Raw genomic sequence first — 18,466 nt, forward strand, 5'->3', positions numbered from 1 at the left:
ATGGTGCATATACATCATGCAGGCAAAACATTTATACACATGAAGTAAATCCAAAAACAAAGTTTAGGGTCAGCCAGGACTATATAGTATAACTGTCTCAATTAATAAAATAAACACTAGAATGAACCTGGGGCTGGAGTCTTGGCTCAGTGGTTAAGAGCACTTACTATTCTTCCAGAGGACTTGAGTTTAATTCCCAGCACCCACATGGCAGCCAGTGATCTGGTGCCCTTGTAAAGACATACATGCAGGCAAAAATGTCAATGCACATAAATTTTTTTAAAAAACCCTTTTAAAAATAAAACTTATGCAAATAATAGTATCAGCTGTTTTTCAATGTTTTTTTTTTTGGCTTTGAAGTTTTTTAAATTGAAATTTTTATACATGTATACAATGAATCCACTCTCACTTCTCTTCCAAGAGTTTCCCCTTGTACTACATCTCCCCTTCAATTTCATATCTTCCTTTTGTAACTTTTATGATTTTTATGTGGTTGGCTTTTCTCTGGTCTGCCAATTAGCTCCAAGATGAAGACACAGAGACTTACTGTTAACTATGAATGCTCAGCATTTGCTTAGGCTTGTGCCACTAATTCTTTTAACTTTATTTAACCTGTTTCTGTTTATCTACCTTTTGCCTTAGAGCTTTTTACCTTTCATTCTGTATGTCCTTCTTTCCTCTGTGTGGCTGGCTGGACCCTGATGTCTCCCTAGTGTCTTTTTTGTACCTCCCCCCCTTTCCCAGAATTCCTTCTTCTACTTACTCTCCCTGCCCAGAAGTACCATCTATGCTTTCTCCCTTGCTATTGGCCATTCAACTTTATCAGACCAATGAGGTGTTCTAGGCAGGCAAGGTAAAACAGCAACACATCTTTATATAATTAACAAATGCAACATATCTTTACATAGTTAAATACTCTGCAACAGTTTTATTTCTTTGTTGTTCATATTTTATAGAATCCTGTCATGAACAGACAATTAGAATTGGATTTTTGAAAGTGAGTTAAATGACTTTGTGAGACATGTGGATGCTGGGAATTGAACCCAGGTCCTCTGGAAGAGCAGCTAAGTAACCATTGAGCCATCTCTGCAGTCAGTCCCCTTTCATAACTTTGTTTATTGTTTATTTTTTGAGACAGGGACTCTCTTTGTAACTGGCCATTCTGGAACTTGCTCTGTAGACCAGACTGGTCTCAAACAAAGATTCCGCCCGTCTCTGCCTCTCAAGTGCTGGGGTCAAGGGTGTGTGCCACCACCACCACCTGGTCCTTTTTATTATTTTTAATTCTCTCTCTCTCTTTCTCTCTCTTGGTTTTTCTAGACAGGGTCTCTCTGTGTAAATTCTGGCTATCCTGGAACTCTATAGATGAACTAGATGAGGAAGGGCCTGAGCCATCTTTAGGGATTAGGGCTGCCATTCTGATTTACAATGCACTGCACCAGCTTCAGAGAAGACTGGCTGGTCCCAGGGATGCAAACCGAGAGGTCAGGAAGGATAAGAGTGTCCCCCCCCCCTCCTCTGAGGCCCTTGCAGTTCCTGGGACAATCCCAGGTGTGACATAAAGGAAGGGGTATGTGTTGCTGAACTGTGGTGGCACATACCTTTAACTATTGTACTCAGGAGGCAGGGTTAGGTGGGTCTCTGAGTTTGAGGCCATCCTGGTCTATAGGACAGGCTCTAAAGCTACACAGAGAAACTGTTTCAAAAAACCAAAAAGAAAAAAGGTGACCCTGCAGAGGAGTTAAAGGCAGCCCCTTCCCCCAGTTGATTTTTTTTTTTTTTAAGCCCACTGAGCCCAGTTAGTTGGTGCTACCTTTCTATGCCTGAGTGTGGGGTCATCTGCTGGGGTCTGTGGAATCTTGTCAGTGTCCATCTTCCTAAAGGAAAGTGACCTTGCTGGGCAGTGGTGGTACACATCCCAGCACTCTAGGCAAAGGCAGGTGGATCTCTGAGTTTGAGGCCAGCCTGATCTACAGAGTGATTTCCAGGACAGCCAGGCCTACACAGAGAAACTATGTTTCAAAAAAGCAAAATAAAGAAAGAAAAGTAACCCTTCTTTCCTTAGCAGCTATCAACTTCCAGTAACTTGTCAGCTAGTGGTGGGACTTAGGAGCCCTCTGCTTTCAATGCTGGGGTTTTGAATTGGTTTGAACTTGTGCTGTCATGTTTAGGCAACCACAGCTGCTGCTACTGTTAGGATCTAGAATCAATATATTAAATATTTATTGGCTTAGATCACCCTTTTAATAGATATATAATACAGAATCCATCAGGACTTTATACTTTGGAACTCAGTACAAAGGTTTAGTTGCTTATAAGTTGATCTTGAAATCTTAAGAATTGCATAAATGCTGATTTTTGTTTCATAGTTTACCTGGAGGAATCTGAACTAGCTAAACAGCTTCATCCAAAGGAAAATGATCTGGTGTTTTTGGTTCCTGAGAGACTAAATAGAGAGAAGAAAGATATGAACAAGAATGTCATGCAAGATCGAATTGGCTACTATTGTGGTTATGTTCATAAGTTTCGCCGTACTTCAATCAGTAAGTAAATGAGGTGTCAGCAAGGTGATCATCTCATTTTCTGTACATTGTGCTTCCTTAGCCCTGTATTTTGTTATACGCCAGGTTGATCACTTAATTTAGAATTCTTTTTCTGTTTTCTACTTAAGATCCTGCTCATTATTTTAAAAATTTGGTTATATAGGTACAAAAGTTCAGGTGACTGCTGAGGCCAGACATGCTGGATCCCCTTGGAGCTAGAGTTCAGGCAGTCATGACTGTCCAGCATGGGTGCTGAGAAACCCAACTCAGGTTCTCTGGAGGAGCAGTATATGCTTTTAACTGCTCAGCCACCTCTCTAGCCTCAAGCTTTGTTTTAATGTCCTCTTCCATCTATCATTTTTACATATCAAATTCAAGTCGACTGTTTAATAACTCACATTCCAACCTTAGTTTTGTGACTAATTACTAATTAGAAGAACAATTTATTACAAGGCAGCTTGAATTTAGAAATTTACTGTTCATCACTTCCATCCATTGCATTGTAGGGATTTCTCCCCTATAACTTAAATTTAAGAACATCTGCCAAAGCAATTTGTCTTATTTTTCTGCACATTTATAGTGTTTTCCAAAGGTGGTCAGAATTATTCCTTGTTACTAAAGGAATCCATTGTTCAAATTATTATGTAGCCAAGATTGTTTGTTAACACTAATTTGCAATCCAGAATTGAAGCCTCTGTATGTTGTCCCAGCTGTTTTTTGAGTTCTGGTGTTCAAGTAATCCTCCTGCCTCAGCCTCATAAGAAGCTACTGCTATAGGTTTATTTCCATGCATGTTTCAAAACCTAGTTGTGGTGTACTGTGAAGTTCATATTTATGTCAGTCTGCAGTTTGACAGGTGAAACACTAGTATTCTTACTTACATGAAGAGAAGATGGTTTCCTGATTCTTCAACCTTATTGTATCATGTTTTAAAGCAGTGTCTGTCCTCCTGAGTGTCCCACCATGCTGCATTCTAACTGATGTGCCCAAATTTAGCTTAATTCTGTTTTTGTTTAGAGACAGGGTTTCTCTTGGTAGCTCTGGCTGCCCTGGAACACACTTTGTAGACCAGGCTGGCCTTGAGTTCAGAGATTCACCTGCCTCTGCCTCCTGATTGCTGGGACTAAAGGTGTGCATCATCATCTCCTGCCTTAGTTTGATTCTTTGTGTACAGCAGTGTGCAGGTTTTGCAGCAGGGATATGTGTCTTAAATTTGGTTTTGGCTCTTGAAAATGATTAACATTTGCCAAATTTATAATAATCAAATATACGATTCTTTTCCTGAAATCCTTTTAGTTCAAAACTGTTGAACCTGTGTTTGAAAAGCTATATATAAACCTTTGTGTTTGTTTCTGGTCTTGTGTGTCATTCACATCACATCAAATTTGTCGCAGATTTGTCTTATTGTTTGTGTTCATTGTATCCTACATCTAGTCATTACGCCTGTCACTTTTCTCAAAGCACGGTATTCATTCTTTTTCTATATCTATATATCTATATCTACCTGCCTACCTGTTCATTTACTTATTGAGGCAGTTTCTCTGTGTAGCCCCTGGCTGTCCTGGAACTCAGAGATCTGCCTGACTCTGTCTCCCAAGTGCAGGGATTAAAGGCATGAGCCACCATACCTGATGTCTAGCACTGTTGTATTCTTGGTTTGTAGTAGGAAATGATTGTTTTGTGTTTTTGTTTTAGTTTTGCAAGATAGTAGTTCTCTGTGTAGCCCTGGTTGTCCTAGAGCTCTCTTTGTAGCCCAAGTTGGCCTCCAACTCAGAGCGATCCTCCTGCTTCTGTCTGCCAAGGGCTGGGATTAAAGGTATGGACCACCACACCCAGCTGGGAAGTGATTATATTTTTAATGGATAAGGCAGAGCCTATTACCTTTACAGAGACACCATATGGTTTTCTACTTAACTGAATAGCATTCTGAGTGATTGCCTGTTACCCAGAACTCTACAAAAATACACCCCATTTTTCTCTCTGATTCTTGTAATACGTGCCTCCCTGTTTTTCCTTCCAGCTGTACTAGCTCTGCCTCACTATAACTACCAGCACACTTCTACTTCCAGGTCTCTGTGCTTGGTCTTTGTAGCTCTGTCTTTTCTCAAAAGGACAAAGCTTTCTTACTTATTTACATCTCAGTATCATCTTGTCAGGAAGACACTGGCCAGCTTATCCACTCTGTGTCCCCCGTCCCCGTCCCGTCCCGTCCCGTCCCGTCCCGTCCCCGTCCCCGTCCCCGCTCCATTAGCACTCACTACTGTTCAGCATAATTACTTGGCAGTTTCCTTTGGAGGACTGCAATAGTGTCTGGTGTGTGTGTGTGATTAGTTTTTCAAGACAGGGTTTCTCTGTGGCTTTGGAGGCTGTCCTGGAACTAGCGCTTGTAGACCAGGCTGGTCTTGAACTTACAGAGATTCTCCTGCCTCTGCCTACCAAGGGCTGGGATTAAAGGAGTGTGCCACCACTGCCTGGCGTTTCAGTTTTTTTTAACAGTGAAAACTACAGGTTCATCTCATTTACAATAATCCCACATAGTTCTTTAACAAAAATTCAAGAATAAAATTCATTCCACAAAACCCTGACCAGCTCTGAATTGTGAAAAAAAAAGAGAATAATTTTACATTTAGTAAATATAAGTGATTTGTTTAAATATATCATGTAAAATACAAGTTGTGACTAACCTTTTAACACTTAATGACTGACTTTTTCATTTGGATAACATTGCTTTTCTCCTCTTTGATTTTAGTGCGCAGTGGAAAAACTGAGTGTTCCTTGTGCATCCAGACACAAGATAACTTGCCAGCCAGACTAAATGAATTCACGAAATGTATTGTAATTAGTTCTCTGGTAACTACACAGAGGAAATTGAAAGCCATGTCTCTGTTGAGCAGTCGGAACCAGTTGGCCAGAGCTGTTCTAAATCCAAACCCCATGGATTTCTGTACCAAAGATCTATTAACTACAACATCTGAAAGAATTGTGAGTGCTATTTGAGTTAAGCCAGGGACAGTGAGAGGACTTTTTATCAGGATATTTTTAGCTGCTGAATGGTCCTGTATGCTTGTGCACAGTGGTGTTTATTTCCTTCAGTTTTACAAGGTGTACAAGTAGGTTTGCTTATGCAATGGTGGAGAACTGTGGGATTGTTTTAAACGAGGTGACGAACCTATAGTTTTCACTATAAAAACTGTACATATAGTCTAGAAAATTAGCAAAAAAAATATAAAGGGGAACCAGTGTTTCTAAACCTTTATTGTATACTTAGGCATTATTGTTCATTATCTGGACATTTTGTACCTTGGAGGAGTTAGTTTAATGAGTTAAAGAGGTTAGGATCATGGCTTTCCAAATTGACTAGGTCTGGATATGAAAACTTTTCCACTGTGTGACATTGTATTAGGAAAGAAATAGTTTTAGAGGCCTTCACTGTCTAATCAGAGAATTGACTAAATGGAAAAAAAAAATCAGAAAAACTAAAGAAAAGCTTATTTAAGAAAATTTATTGTCATATTTGTAAGAAGAATAAATCCACAATTTTAAGTGGGCTGAATCCTGTAGGTGTTGATTAGTAATTAGTAACTGATTAGGTTTTCTCTAGTTGTGAAAGTGGTTTCTTAGTCACTTATACACTTGTTTTGTTTGACATAGACTGGAAGAATGTTGAACAAATGCTGTTCATTCCTTCTCCCGTGTGCCATCACAGAAAGAACTCATTGTACACATCTTCTCTATAGATTACCTACTTAAAAGACTTCAATGAAGACCAGAAGAAAGCCATAGAAACAGCATATGCTATGGTGAAACACTCACCATCCGTTGCCAAAATCTGTTTGATTCATGGACCACCTGGAACAGGAAAATCAAAAACCATTGTTGGTCTCTTGTACCGCTTATTGACAGAGGTAGGTGTTATACTGTTAGCCTGGACTTGGTTTGACCAGAAGTAAGAGACGTGTGAGTCTTAAAGTACCTTTCCCTTTTTACTTGTGTATTTAAAAAGATTTATTATTATTACTGATGCTGTAAATTTTATGCGTATGGGTGGTTTGCCCACATGTATGTCTATATATAGCATGCATACAGTGCTTACAGAGACTAGAAGATACCAGATTCCCCTGGGACTGGGCCTGCTGATAGTTTGAGCCATGATGTGGGCACTTGGAATCGAACCTGAGGCCTATGGAAGGGCTGCCAGTGCTCTTTACTGCTAAATCATCTTTGCAGCCTCTTGAATGTATTCTTGAGCTAAATATTGGTTGGACTAAATATTAAGTAATCGTGAAAAGAAGTAAGGCATAGAGCAGCCAGACAGTTGTGATAAACCATGCCAGAAAAATCTTCTTTCATTTCATTTATTTATTGTTTTGGTTATTTGAGACATGGTTTCTCTGTGTTACATCCCTCACTGTCCTGGAGATCTACCTCCCAAGTGATGGGATTCAAGAGGTGTGCCACCCCTGCCCGGCTTGCCTTATGGTTTTTTTTTTTTTTCCTCCCATTTCTCTTGTACTGGGATTGAATCATGGTCTCATATATGCTTGTAAGTGCTATGCAGTATGCTCCCCTGCATCACATGCCACAGTAACTTTCATATTTGTGTGAGGAATAATTGCTTTACTTTAACCATTGTGAGAACTTGAAAGCATTCTTGGAAGCAGAGAAAGATTTGAATCCCAAGAATAGAGCTTATTGTTGTTTGTCTTCTGTGTGACAAATTGTAGAACCAGAGGAAGGGCCATTATGATGAAAACTTCAATGCCAAAATCAAGCAAAATCGAGTCCTTGTGTGTGCACCTTCCAATGCAGCTGTTGATGAACTTATGAAAAAAATTATCCTCGAATTCAAAGAAAAATGTAAAGACAAGAAGAATCCTTTGGGTATGATACTCTTGTTTTTATTATTTTTTTTCCATCTTTTTTTTTTTTCCTTGAGAATATGACACTGCCTTTTATCAGTTAAGATCACAGTCCATTGTAAGTAATAGAAATTCCACGTGCATTAACTTAAGCAGAATAGACATTTGCTTCCAGTTTAAAAGCTTAGGGGATACATTAGCATGAGCACTAGTCCCTGCTGGGCTGTATTCAGAGAGCCAGCTTCCTTCTGTCCTGGAGCCTTACTGTGTTGTGACCTTAGTGTACCTCTTGGTGAGGGATAACTGCTGCTCTTACAGTATCACACATCACCAAGAATGAGGACAGGTGAAATGACAAAGAGAACAAATGAGCTATCTTTTGAGGAGGGTTCCTAGATGTTATAGTATCATCCATTTATTTCCCTTTCAGTGCAAATTACATGGGGCATGTCTGTATTTTGAGAGCTGATGTATTTTTCTTTTTTTTAACATATGTGTACCTAATACAGGGTATTTGTTTTCTTTAAAACTTAATACATTATCAGTTTATAGCCAAACTCTTTCCGTTTTGCTATTTGTTAATGGTTGTGAGGGTTACCTCTAAGCTGACCCTTCAGTCCACACTGATTGGCTTTCAAGCCATAGTTTGGATAACACTGTCCAAGAGAGCTACATGTGCAGCCAAGAGGCATGGCTGCAGGTGCTATGCTGATGTACTTTTTTACCTGGTGGAGTAGACACAGGAAGTCCATCTACCAATAGAAGTAGTGTGTTCAAGTATAGGTTAGTAGCTGTGATAAAGTTATAAACCCACTAACAGCCTAGTTTTTGTCAGTGGATAATAAACTATACATTTTCTGCTTTTCTTTTATATTTGTTGAAATGATAACAGGCTTATTTTTCTCCCCATGCCTTCGCAAAAATCATAATGATAACAACTTGTGAATTTCATTATTCTGTGACACAATGCCTGATTGCTAATGTATTATTTTTAGGACTTTGAAGTTATTGCTTATAAATGAGAACAACTCCTAATTTTTGTCATAAAACAGATTATTTTACAGTGTTTTGTTATTTGTCTTGGTTTATTACTGATGCTGATTTATTTTGTTTTGATAATGAACAAGTTTTTATGAATTGTTAAATGTTTTCAAGGGTCAGGTTTGTTTATTTATTTATTGTGACAGGGTTTTTCTTGTATAACCCTGGTTGTCCTGGAACTCTCTTTGTAGGCCAGGCTGGTCTCAGACTCAGAGGTTTACCTGCCTCTGCCTCCTGAGTTTTATTAATTTTTAAATCTTAATTGTATTTATGGTTGGGTCTCCTGTGCTTTTGTGTATTTATCTAGGTACACATATGGCCCAGACCTGTGTGGTTACAGAGTACCAGAAGAAATTACTTTTTTTTCTAGCTGCACACAGGTCAACTAAGAGACATTTCTTTTCTTTGCTCCATTTCTTCCAAGCCTCTTTACCTAATAGTCCTTAGTATTTTTAAGTAGTATTTGCTAATGGAAATATAGAATTAAGGGTTTTTTCTTTCTTTCTTTCTTTTCTTTTTTTTTTTTTTTTGTCTTTCCTTTTTCCCCCCTGGCTTTTTCTGTGTAGCCCTGGCTGTCTTGGAACTCACTCTGGCTGCCTTTGAACTCAGAAATCCACTTGCCTCTGCCTCCCAAATGCTGGAATTAAAGGTGTTTATCACCACGGCTTGACTAAATTTTGTATCTTTTTATCAATAGGAAATTGTGGAGATATAAATTTAGTACGACTGGGTCCAGAAAAATCTATTAATACTGAGGTCCTAAAATTCAGTTTGGACAGCCAAGTCAACCACAGAATGAGTAAGTAATGGCATTTGTGTTCTGCTTCCTTTTGTATGGCAAAATAATGATGAAGGGACATTTTTGGTATTTTGGAGACCCCAGAACTTGTTTAGCTTTGAGAAGGCGTTTTCCTTCTCATTGTGTGTGTGTGTAAATTTGTTAAAATTAACATGTGATTTTAAAATTTATAATAGAAAAAGACTTGCCTTCTCATATCCAAGAACTGCTTGAAAGAAAAGAGTTTCTAGATGGTCAACTTGATGAGCTTTCACGTCAGCGAGCTCTGTGTCGAGGTGGGCGAGAGATGCAGGTATGGACACTCCTTTGCAGATTTGACTTAGACATGGGCTAGTCAGTGGGTGTATGATGTTGTTCTTACTGAGATATGATGTGAGTCCATGAATTATGATGTAGTATGCCTAATGTCAGGGTTAGCAAATTCTTTGAAGTAAATACTGATATTTTATAGACCACACAGTCTGTTACAGCTTCTCAGCTTGATTGTGACTCTGAAGCTTTACCAGATCAATGTAAACAAACTGATGTAGTTGTGTTGCAGTAAACATTTATTTTACAAAAGTAGATGGTTTATTGTACTTATTAGGCACTTTTCAGTTGGTGAGTTAAACCATTTTAGGGGCTGGAGAGATGGCTGATGGCTCAATGATTAAGAGCACTGGCTGCTCTTCCAGGGGACCCAGGTTTGATTCCCAGCAGCCACATGGCAGCTCACAACCAACTGTAATTCTAGTTACAGAGGATCTGATACCCTTTCCTCTGACTCTTGGCATATAAGTGATACAGACCTACTCGCAGGCCAAACAACCATACACATAAATAAAAGTAAAAATAACCAACACTTATAATTAGGTTGAGAAAAAAGAATTTGCTGACTCATTCACTTCAAAGTCAAGAGTGACTTAACTTTCAGTATGGTTGGATCAAGAGCCTGGGCTGTTAACATTTTGCCATTTTTTGATTTCCTTTTCTCTGTATGTCAGCTGTTTCTTTACCATGAGAGGACAAGTGCCAGTATTTCTTTCTGGGTACCATCACTCCAGCTTAAAATACCATGCATCTGTTCAAGGTTACACTTTGATTAGTCTCTGGGTGCCACGATTTCCCTTGCCTGCATTATGTGCTCATCACTGTGGCAGGGTTGTTGGGTGTGAGACATTTTACACATGAATGCAGGAACAATGCTATCGTGGTTAAATAAGGATCAGGATAAACAAATAGGCCGAATAGATGTTTATTCAGGGGAAAATAACTTACAACCTAGACAGATGAACAACAGGAAATTCAACCCGATCCTCTCCTGTCCGAGTCCCGCCAGCAACCAGCAAGAGCTTTTCCCGGCTCTTTCTCCGACCTCCTTCCACAGGTCACTTCCGCCCATGGCTCCACCCCCCAATGGGCATGGTCAGTGCCACAGAAGGACTATCTCACTACACAATGCTCCAAGGTTTGACATACTAGGCAGACAGCAAATATGGAACACAGCAGATAATAACTGTCCTTTAATTTAACATCAGAGCATTGTTAGGATTTGCCTGGTAGGGAAGAGAGCATAGTGTTTTAGTAAGTTCATGTGTAAGATGTTTTCCATTCACCTAAGGTGTGAAGTGTCTGAGAGCTTTCTAAAGTGCTTGGTTTTCATGGTAATGTTCTAATTTGTTTTCAGAGGCAAGAACTAGATAGACATATTGTCAAAGTTGCGAAAGAAAGGCAAGAACTTGCTTCGAAAATTAAAGAGGTAAGTAGTTTACCTGTAGCATTTTGCTTTCTTTATGAAACAGTTCAGAGAGGACATAAGGGTTGAGGTTGTTTTGTTTTGTTTGTTGTTTGTTTGTTTGTTTGTTTGAGTCAGATTTTCTGTTTAGTTGGCCCTGGCTGTCCTGGAACTCACAGGACACCTACCTCAGTCTCTAGAGTGCTGGGCTTAAAGGTGTGCACCACCACTGTCCAGCTGAGTTTTTGTTTTAAAAAGTATTTAACATGAAAATGGCACCTGCAAAACTGGAGACATCAGTGTTTTTCATTTAGGTATGGGTCAATATTAAACAGTTTTTTTCTTCACCAACTGCAAATAGATAATTGCGACCATGAGTATTTCAAGAGATTAAGAGGGAAGACTAGGAATGAACCACATTTGTAGTTTAGTAAGAAGGTGACAACTGTGAAATAATATCATATGGCCCATTATGAATATAAATTGAGTGACAGTGGATATGATTTGGCATGAAAACATACAATTCCCCTCCTCTCGATTTCCAGATCTTGGCTTGGAGAATGTTTTTTGTGCCTGTATTTGAATCTTATATCATGTACATTTGGTCCTTAGTTCCCAGACAACCACCCACAGTCCAAGAATACCTTTGCATGTAACCTATGTATGTTGGCCTTTATGCTTTAAATTGTCAAATTCCCTGTAACTAGAGTTACAGACAATTGTGAGACGCTATATAGGTGCTAGGAAGTGATCCAAGTCCTCTGGAAGAGCAGTCAATACTTTTAACTGCTGAGCCATCTCTCCAGTCCATCATGCAAATTTCATAAATATATTTTTTTACAATGTTATTTTAGGGAATAATGACAAAAGTTGTACATTTTTACTTTTTTTTTCCTCTAACCAATTTTTGAGATTGGTGAAAGTCACAGGTTTGAGCCCAGGTAACATGGTTTGTAGTTTTTTTGACCAGAGATAAGCACAGTTGGGTTTAATGTATATTTTCATTACCAATGTAAATGATCTCTTAAGATAGTATTCCACACTAAACAGGTGAAGTGCATTGTTCATGGTGTTGTGAGCTTTGATGTTTTCATCATGTGTCTCTTGCGGACCATTAGATTAACAATTTTGGGTGAATACTCACTATTGTGATGGCTAAGAGAACCTGGCATTGCTTTAACACTGGAGCCAGAGTGCTCCCTGTCCTAAACTCATCTTACATTGTCTTGAAGTCCACATGGATTTGTGTAGAGGGATTTCTCCTGTTTTCTAGAGCCAAGGCTTCCCCTTTTTATTAAATATTTTTATGTCACATGAATAAAAAATGGTACATACTTAATAGAAAAAATAGAACTCAGAGGATTTGTATGTAACTAAATATGGTTATCCTTTGTTGTTCTAGGTTCAGGGGCGCCCACAGAAAACACAGAATACCATCATCTTGGAGTCTCATGTCATCTGCTGTACATTGAGCACAAGTGGTGGTTTGCTGCTTGAGTCTGCTTTTCGAGGGCAAGGGGGTGTCCCCTTTAGTTGTGTCATTGTTGATGAGGTCAGTGGGCACTCAAGCGTGCAAGTGAGACTAGTACTGTGAAGAGAAAAGTTGTAGATGCTGGAGTGTGGATGAAGAGCAGGTTTTTTTTTTGTTTGTTTGTTTTTTGTTTTTGTTTTTGTTTTAACTGAGTGGTCACTACTCCTGAGCTGTGCTGGAGAGTGAACCTCCAGCCTTGTAAGGTAGAAGCCTCTACTCCCCCAGCTCTTAGCCAATGTGCACATGTTCTCATACAGTGAAACATGGTGTTGACAGCCTGCTACAAATGAGGATTGTAGTGTCCTGGGCAGGATTGTCTCTAGAACTATCCTGTTGAGCTGCTGCAGTTTCTCTGCTAACTTTTGAAATATTTATGATTTTGGACAGCTTTGGCTGCAGCATTTTTAGTTGACATCTTTTATTTCGTGCTCATTCACTGAATGTTGATCATATACCTACTATTGCAAACTAGAATGAAAAATCAGAAGACCTGGATCATTAGATTAGAATCAGAGTAGGAGCTCCCACACCCTGTTGTAGATATGTTAGTTATGTGTGAGAAAATGAAAAACAGAAAAAGTGGGAATGATGAAATAATTGAAGGTAATGTTTCTGAATTAGGAAGATGGGGAAAAGACAGTCATGCCTCAGGTATTTCTGAATTTTGGAGATAACATTGTAAAAGAACTGTTAGAGCTTCCCAGGCTCCAGGAATGCAGCAGTCACTTAGGATGTTCACAACCTTCTTATTGGTAGCTAACTCCACAGTTAGGTTGAGTTCAAAATACCTGCTAGACTGTTTAAAAATTTTGTTTAGATAATTTTTGTTTTATAATGAAATCATTTATATATATATATGTTTTCATTGCTATATCTTCATTGTACATGGTACAATGTCTTACATGAAGATATTTTCATACAAGTATAATATACTTTGAATGGTTTTTTTTTTTTTTTTTTAATACCTGCTGTAGAGGCCGGGCTATAACTCAGTAGTAGAGCACTTGCCTGCATAATGGTTAAAAAAAAAAAAAAAAAAAAAAAAAAAAAAAGGTTTAGCTTGTAGTAAGGGAAGAATTTGGTACTTGTATGGGCATTAGAACTTCATTAAAGCTATTTCTCCTTCTGTATTTTCTTACCAAGGCTGGACAGTCTTGTGAAGTTGAGACACTTTCTCCACTTATCCATCGTTGCAACAAACTTATCCTAGTAGGAGATCCCAAACAGCTCCCTCCAACGGTCATTTCTATGGTGAGTATTTCTGTTGATGGTGGAGGGCCTGTTTTTGTTTTTGAGAGTATAAGGTTCTGTTTCAAACTGAAGGGAAAATTAGGAAATGACAGAGAACAGAGAAAACTGATTTGAAGTTTCATAAGAAATTGTGGCCAGATGTGATTGTGCATGCCTGCAGTCTTAGCACTCAGCAGGTTCTCTGCTAAGACCTGCCAGTGATGCACAATGAGACCTTGTCTCAAGAGAGAGTGGACATCTCTGCAAATGCCCTCTTTGTGCATGGATGTGTTTTTGAGTGTATGGACAAGACTTTCATAGACAGGAAAATTTAAAGGTCACTCTGTAGTGGCACAGGCTTTCCCTGCTGGAGGGGTTATATCTGATTTGATAAGAACACAAAACATGTAAGACAACTTTAAAAGGTAAAGACACACCCCATCCCACCCCCCACTGCCACCAAGTGCTTTACACTGATTATTTCCAAAGCTGAGGAAAATGTAGGTAGGCATGATTTGGGAATTGATGTCCAGTTTGGGCATTTTTTTCTTCAATAGCTGCCCCTTGTAAGGATTGTCCCTATCACCTGGCAGAATGTGCTCAGGCTGTACTCTGGTCAGCCCAGGGTTCCATGAGTACTAGTCTTCAGGCAGGTATAAAGGACCCCTTTAAAAGTCGGACCCCTGCCCACTTAACGCTCATTTGCTTTCTCTCTTTTATTCTCTCTTTTGCTCTCTTCTGCTTTCAGTTGGCCACCAGCTGCTCCTCTCTTCTTCTCTCTCCCCCTCTCTCTTCAGTTCCTGGTGCCTCTATGTCTCTTCCCTTCTTCTTCACTCCTGTTTCTAAATAAACTCCTCATTTAAGCTCTATCTGCCTGTCGTGTTATTCCCTCCCGTCTCTGTCACCCTCAGCTGCTATGGAACCTCCTATGCTCTCCCACATGGTCCCTTACCTTGGGACCCTCATTCGGGACCACTCACCACCCACCTCCCCCACTTCTCCACCTTTTATTCCTATAACTGTAACAAAAGAACAACACCCCTCACACTTGAAAATGCACATAACAAAAGAAAATACACTCACTGTGAACTTAGCTGTGGAAAATAAGTACTAACATGGTTCACTCTGCTCCTTTTGTTTTGTATTTTCCTCCCACTAGACTTGTCTCCTGGAAATACATGACTGAATTAGGACTCAAAAATTGTTTAGGGGCAATCTAAATAGGCTTATACTATAATTCTGAAATTATTAAAATTTATGTTTACTGACATCTTTTATGCAGAGTGGTGGCCTCATATCTCAGAGAAAATATCATTTTCAAAATCTATCAGTCCATTTATTCAGTGAGTGTGTTGTTTTTGTTGTTGCCATTTGTTTTTGATTTGGATTTATTGAGAACGATGGTACAGCTCTGTGAGCACAAGTGCACAGCCACTGTGGGGCGGGATGCTGCAGGAGCTTTGCCTTTGGAGAAGAGGGAGCAAGGAGTACTGCTGCAGTTTTCAAGGTACAGGGTTCTAACCCCCTAAAAGGCCTCAGCAGGCAGGCAAAGGACTGCTGACAGCCTCAACACTATCTTGGTAGTTGGTGAAATAGCAAGAATGATAAGATCCAAATATTCTTTTAAAAATTCTTATACAGGGGTCTGAAGTTTTGGCTCAGAGATTAAGAGCACTGGCTGCTCTTCCAGAGGTCCTGAGTTCAATTCCCAGCAACCACATGGTGGCTCATAACCCTCTGTAATGAAAACTGGTGTCCTTCTGGCCTGCAGGCTGATATGCAGGCAGAACAAGTAATTTTAAAAATTCTTATACAAATAAAAGAAGCTTACTGAGAAAAACTTAAAAGTGATTACAAAGTTGGTTTTTTTTTTTCTTTTTTTTATGTCTTTTAAAAAATGTTTTTTTTTTTTTTTTTTTTTTTTTTTTTTTTTGTTTTTTTTTTTTTTTTTTGTATGTGTATGTAAAGAATTCCCGTGTGGGTGGCGGGAATCAAACCTGGGCCTTTTGCAAGAACAAGTGCTCTCTTCCCTTAACCACTGAACCAGCTAACTCATTAGTGTACTTGTCTGTCTGTTATTTATTTATTTATTTGTTTGTTTGTTTGTTTGTTTGGTTGGTTTTTCTAGGCAGGGCTTTTCTGTGTAATAAACTGAGCTATCCTGGAACTAACAGAGGATGGTGGATCTCTCTGCCTCCCAAGTGCTGGGATTAAAGGTGTGTGCCACCACACCCAGCTCACTTGTACTTTTTTTAAAAAACTACTTATTTTCTGGAGATAATTACTGTGGAAAATTTAGTATTTTAGAAGATTCTGACAAGCATTTGTGTGTGTATTTATTCATTTTTTTCCAGTATTATATATTAAGTGCCAGCATGATTCAGGTAATATTTTCTTGATTGTATTTCTTTTTGTGGGAAATGTTGAGACAGAGGGTTTATCCTTTTTTTTTTTTTTTTTTTTTTTTTTTAAAGACAGGGTTTCTCTGTGTACCCCTCATTGTCCTAGAACTCACTCTGTAGCCAGGTTGTCCTTAAGGTTGTCAGGTTGTCCTCAAAATCACAGATCTACCTGCCTCTGCCACCCATGAGCTGGAATTCAAGGTGTATGCCACCACTGCCCTGGCCTGGGCTCTTTTTTTTTTTTTTTTTTCTACAAATTCTTAAAAAATTTTTTTTCCTTCTCAGAAAGCACAGGAGTATGGTTATGACCAGTCAATGATGGCACGATTCTGCAAGCTGCTTGAAGAGAATGTGGAGCAGAACATGATTGGCAGGCTGCCAGTTTTACAGCTTACCATTCAGTACAGGATGCATCCAGACATATGTCTCTTCCCTTCTAATTATGTTTATAACAAAAACTTGAAAACAAATAGGTGGGTGTCATATAGCTTGTAATCTTGTCCTATTTGAAGGCTTAGCTGTTTATGAAGAAGTCTTGGCATAAAAAACATAAATCATGCTAGCTGTTTTAGCTGATGTGGGTGATCTTGTTACTTAGGAAATTGAGGAGGAAGCTTGATGAGAGTTAAGAGGTCAGTCTAAGCTGCAGAGTAAGACCTTGTTGGGAGGGTGATCAGCTTAAATCATCAATTAGAAATGATTTTTCTCTAATTATAAATGTTATTTTGATTATATTAAATACATGCCTTTAATCTCAGCAGTCAGGAGACAGAGGTAGGTAGATCTCTCTGAGTTCAAGGCCAGCCAGTGCTGTACACGCAGTCTTGAAAAAGAAAGGCAAAAGTCACCCGTATTTAATATAACTCAGTTATAATCATTGATAACTTCATGTTGGTGCTGCCAGGGTTAAACCTGGCTCTTAGCCACATTTGTGTGTTTGCTCTCTCTGGAGGCTACACTGTGTTTCCCCAGCCCTGGTTGTTTAATCTCATGTGCATATTATGAGCTCTTCTCCAGTCATAATTGTGTATGTAGGTCACCTTCCTTGGTACCAGACTTTGCACTGCTAGGCATCTGTGAATGGCCTCTTATCCCCTTGATTTTTGTCCTGGTTCTTTCTGTCTTACACAGAAAAAAAAAGTTAATGTACTTTATAGCATATTTTCTGAATATGGTTGCTTTTCTGTAGAATGACTGAAGCCATTCGGTGTTCATCAGAGTGGCCATTTCAGCCCTACCTTGTGTTTGATGTTGGAGATGGTTCAGAACGACGGGATAATGAGTATGTTTTCCTCTTCCTTCATTCTCTTACGTAATGGTCTCAGAATTACTATGTTATAACCCTTTCCCATACACGTCTCTCTGGTACTGGGCCATAGTCATTTTCACTGTCTGTGCTGATAGTTTCCCTTTTCTGTGTTTAATTGGTCAATATTCTCAGGTGACCAGTAAGTCATAGCAGTGAAAGATTCAGTTGTAAGGTGATTGTGGTGTTATGGGAATACAGGCATTAACTAGATAGTCATTGAGATGAGTGACTTCTGGGTGGGCTAAGTGCAGTGAAAAGATGCAGCTGAATGATTAGGCATTAAGGGAGTAGTAGATCATGGTCTAGTATGACCATATTTTAAGGATTTTGAATTGTGAGGTAATGTGTTGGGTATCTATAAAATGAGAGCAAAGTGGGGTGGGTGGTATGTTGCTAGGTAGAAAATATATCAGAGGAGCCAAGGATTGCTTTGGGTAGAGGAATTAACAGTCTGGAGGTAGTATGAATACTATTAGAATGTGCGTAAATAAATACTGCCCTGCTATGGAGAAATATGAAAAAAAAAATGCAGATTCTAAGACCAGAATAGGAAATGGGCAGGAACATTCCTTGAAGAAGTGAAAAATACAGAGGAGTTTACTTGTAGGATTGCAGTGCTACAGGAATTGAAATTGCAAGGGTTATGTGGCACCTTTAAGAGTAGAGCAGAGGATGACTAATACATATTTGAAGTCTGGTCTGGGAGTACAGGTTATGGAGCCAACAAAGAAGATAATGGCAGAATGAGATGGCTTTCGGGCTATTCAACACTGGTGGGCCATGTTGTTCACTTTTATCTGTCTGAGTGGCATGTTTTCAGCTATGTAGTTGTTCAATCTTCAGTTGATTAGAATTTTTTTTTAGAATCACTTCCTGGATTGGACAGTTATTCATATATATGAATAGTTACTATTACATCCTCTTACACGGCTGCTTGACTAAAGGGGAAAACTACCTATCTATGTGCTCTTTACAGTAATGGGAAACAAACTAAGTAGAATTAGTGAGCAGTGCGACTTGGAGATTTGATACATTTTT

General features: G+C 39.0%; 1 protein-coding gene across 6 annotated transcripts in view; it reads left to right on the plus strand.

Moving 5' to 3' along the window:
* Positions 1-18,466, plus strand: part of Setx (senataxin) — a 55,664-nt gene that overhangs the window by 27,400 nt on the left and 9,798 nt on the right. For all 6 annotated transcript variants that reach the window (XM_051184997.1, XM_051184995.1, XM_051184999.1 and 3 more), the window contains 11 exons: positions 2,370-2,543; positions 5,293-5,525; positions 6,281-6,448; positions 7,268-7,424; positions 9,141-9,242; positions 9,419-9,534; positions 10,909-10,980; positions 12,359-12,508; positions 13,631-13,738; positions 16,405-16,592; positions 17,309-17,401. In XM_051184997.1, coding sequence (XP_051040954.1) covers positions 2,370-2,543; positions 5,293-5,525; positions 6,281-6,448; positions 7,268-7,424; positions 9,141-9,242; positions 9,419-9,534; positions 10,909-10,980; positions 12,359-12,508; positions 13,631-13,738; positions 16,405-16,592; positions 17,309-17,401 — 1,561 coding nt within the window. The remainder of the gene's footprint in view (positions 1-2,369; positions 2,544-5,292; positions 5,526-6,280; positions 6,449-7,267; positions 7,425-9,140; positions 9,243-9,418; positions 9,535-10,908; positions 10,981-12,358; positions 12,509-13,630; positions 13,739-16,404; positions 16,593-17,308; positions 17,402-18,466) is intronic.

Source organism: Phodopus roborovskii, unplaced genomic scaffold (genome assembly GCF_943737965.1).
Source record: "Phodopus roborovskii unplaced genomic scaffold, PHOROB, whole genome shotgun sequence".
Lineage (NCBI taxonomy): Eukaryota > Metazoa > Chordata > Mammalia > Rodentia > Cricetidae > Phodopus > Phodopus roborovskii.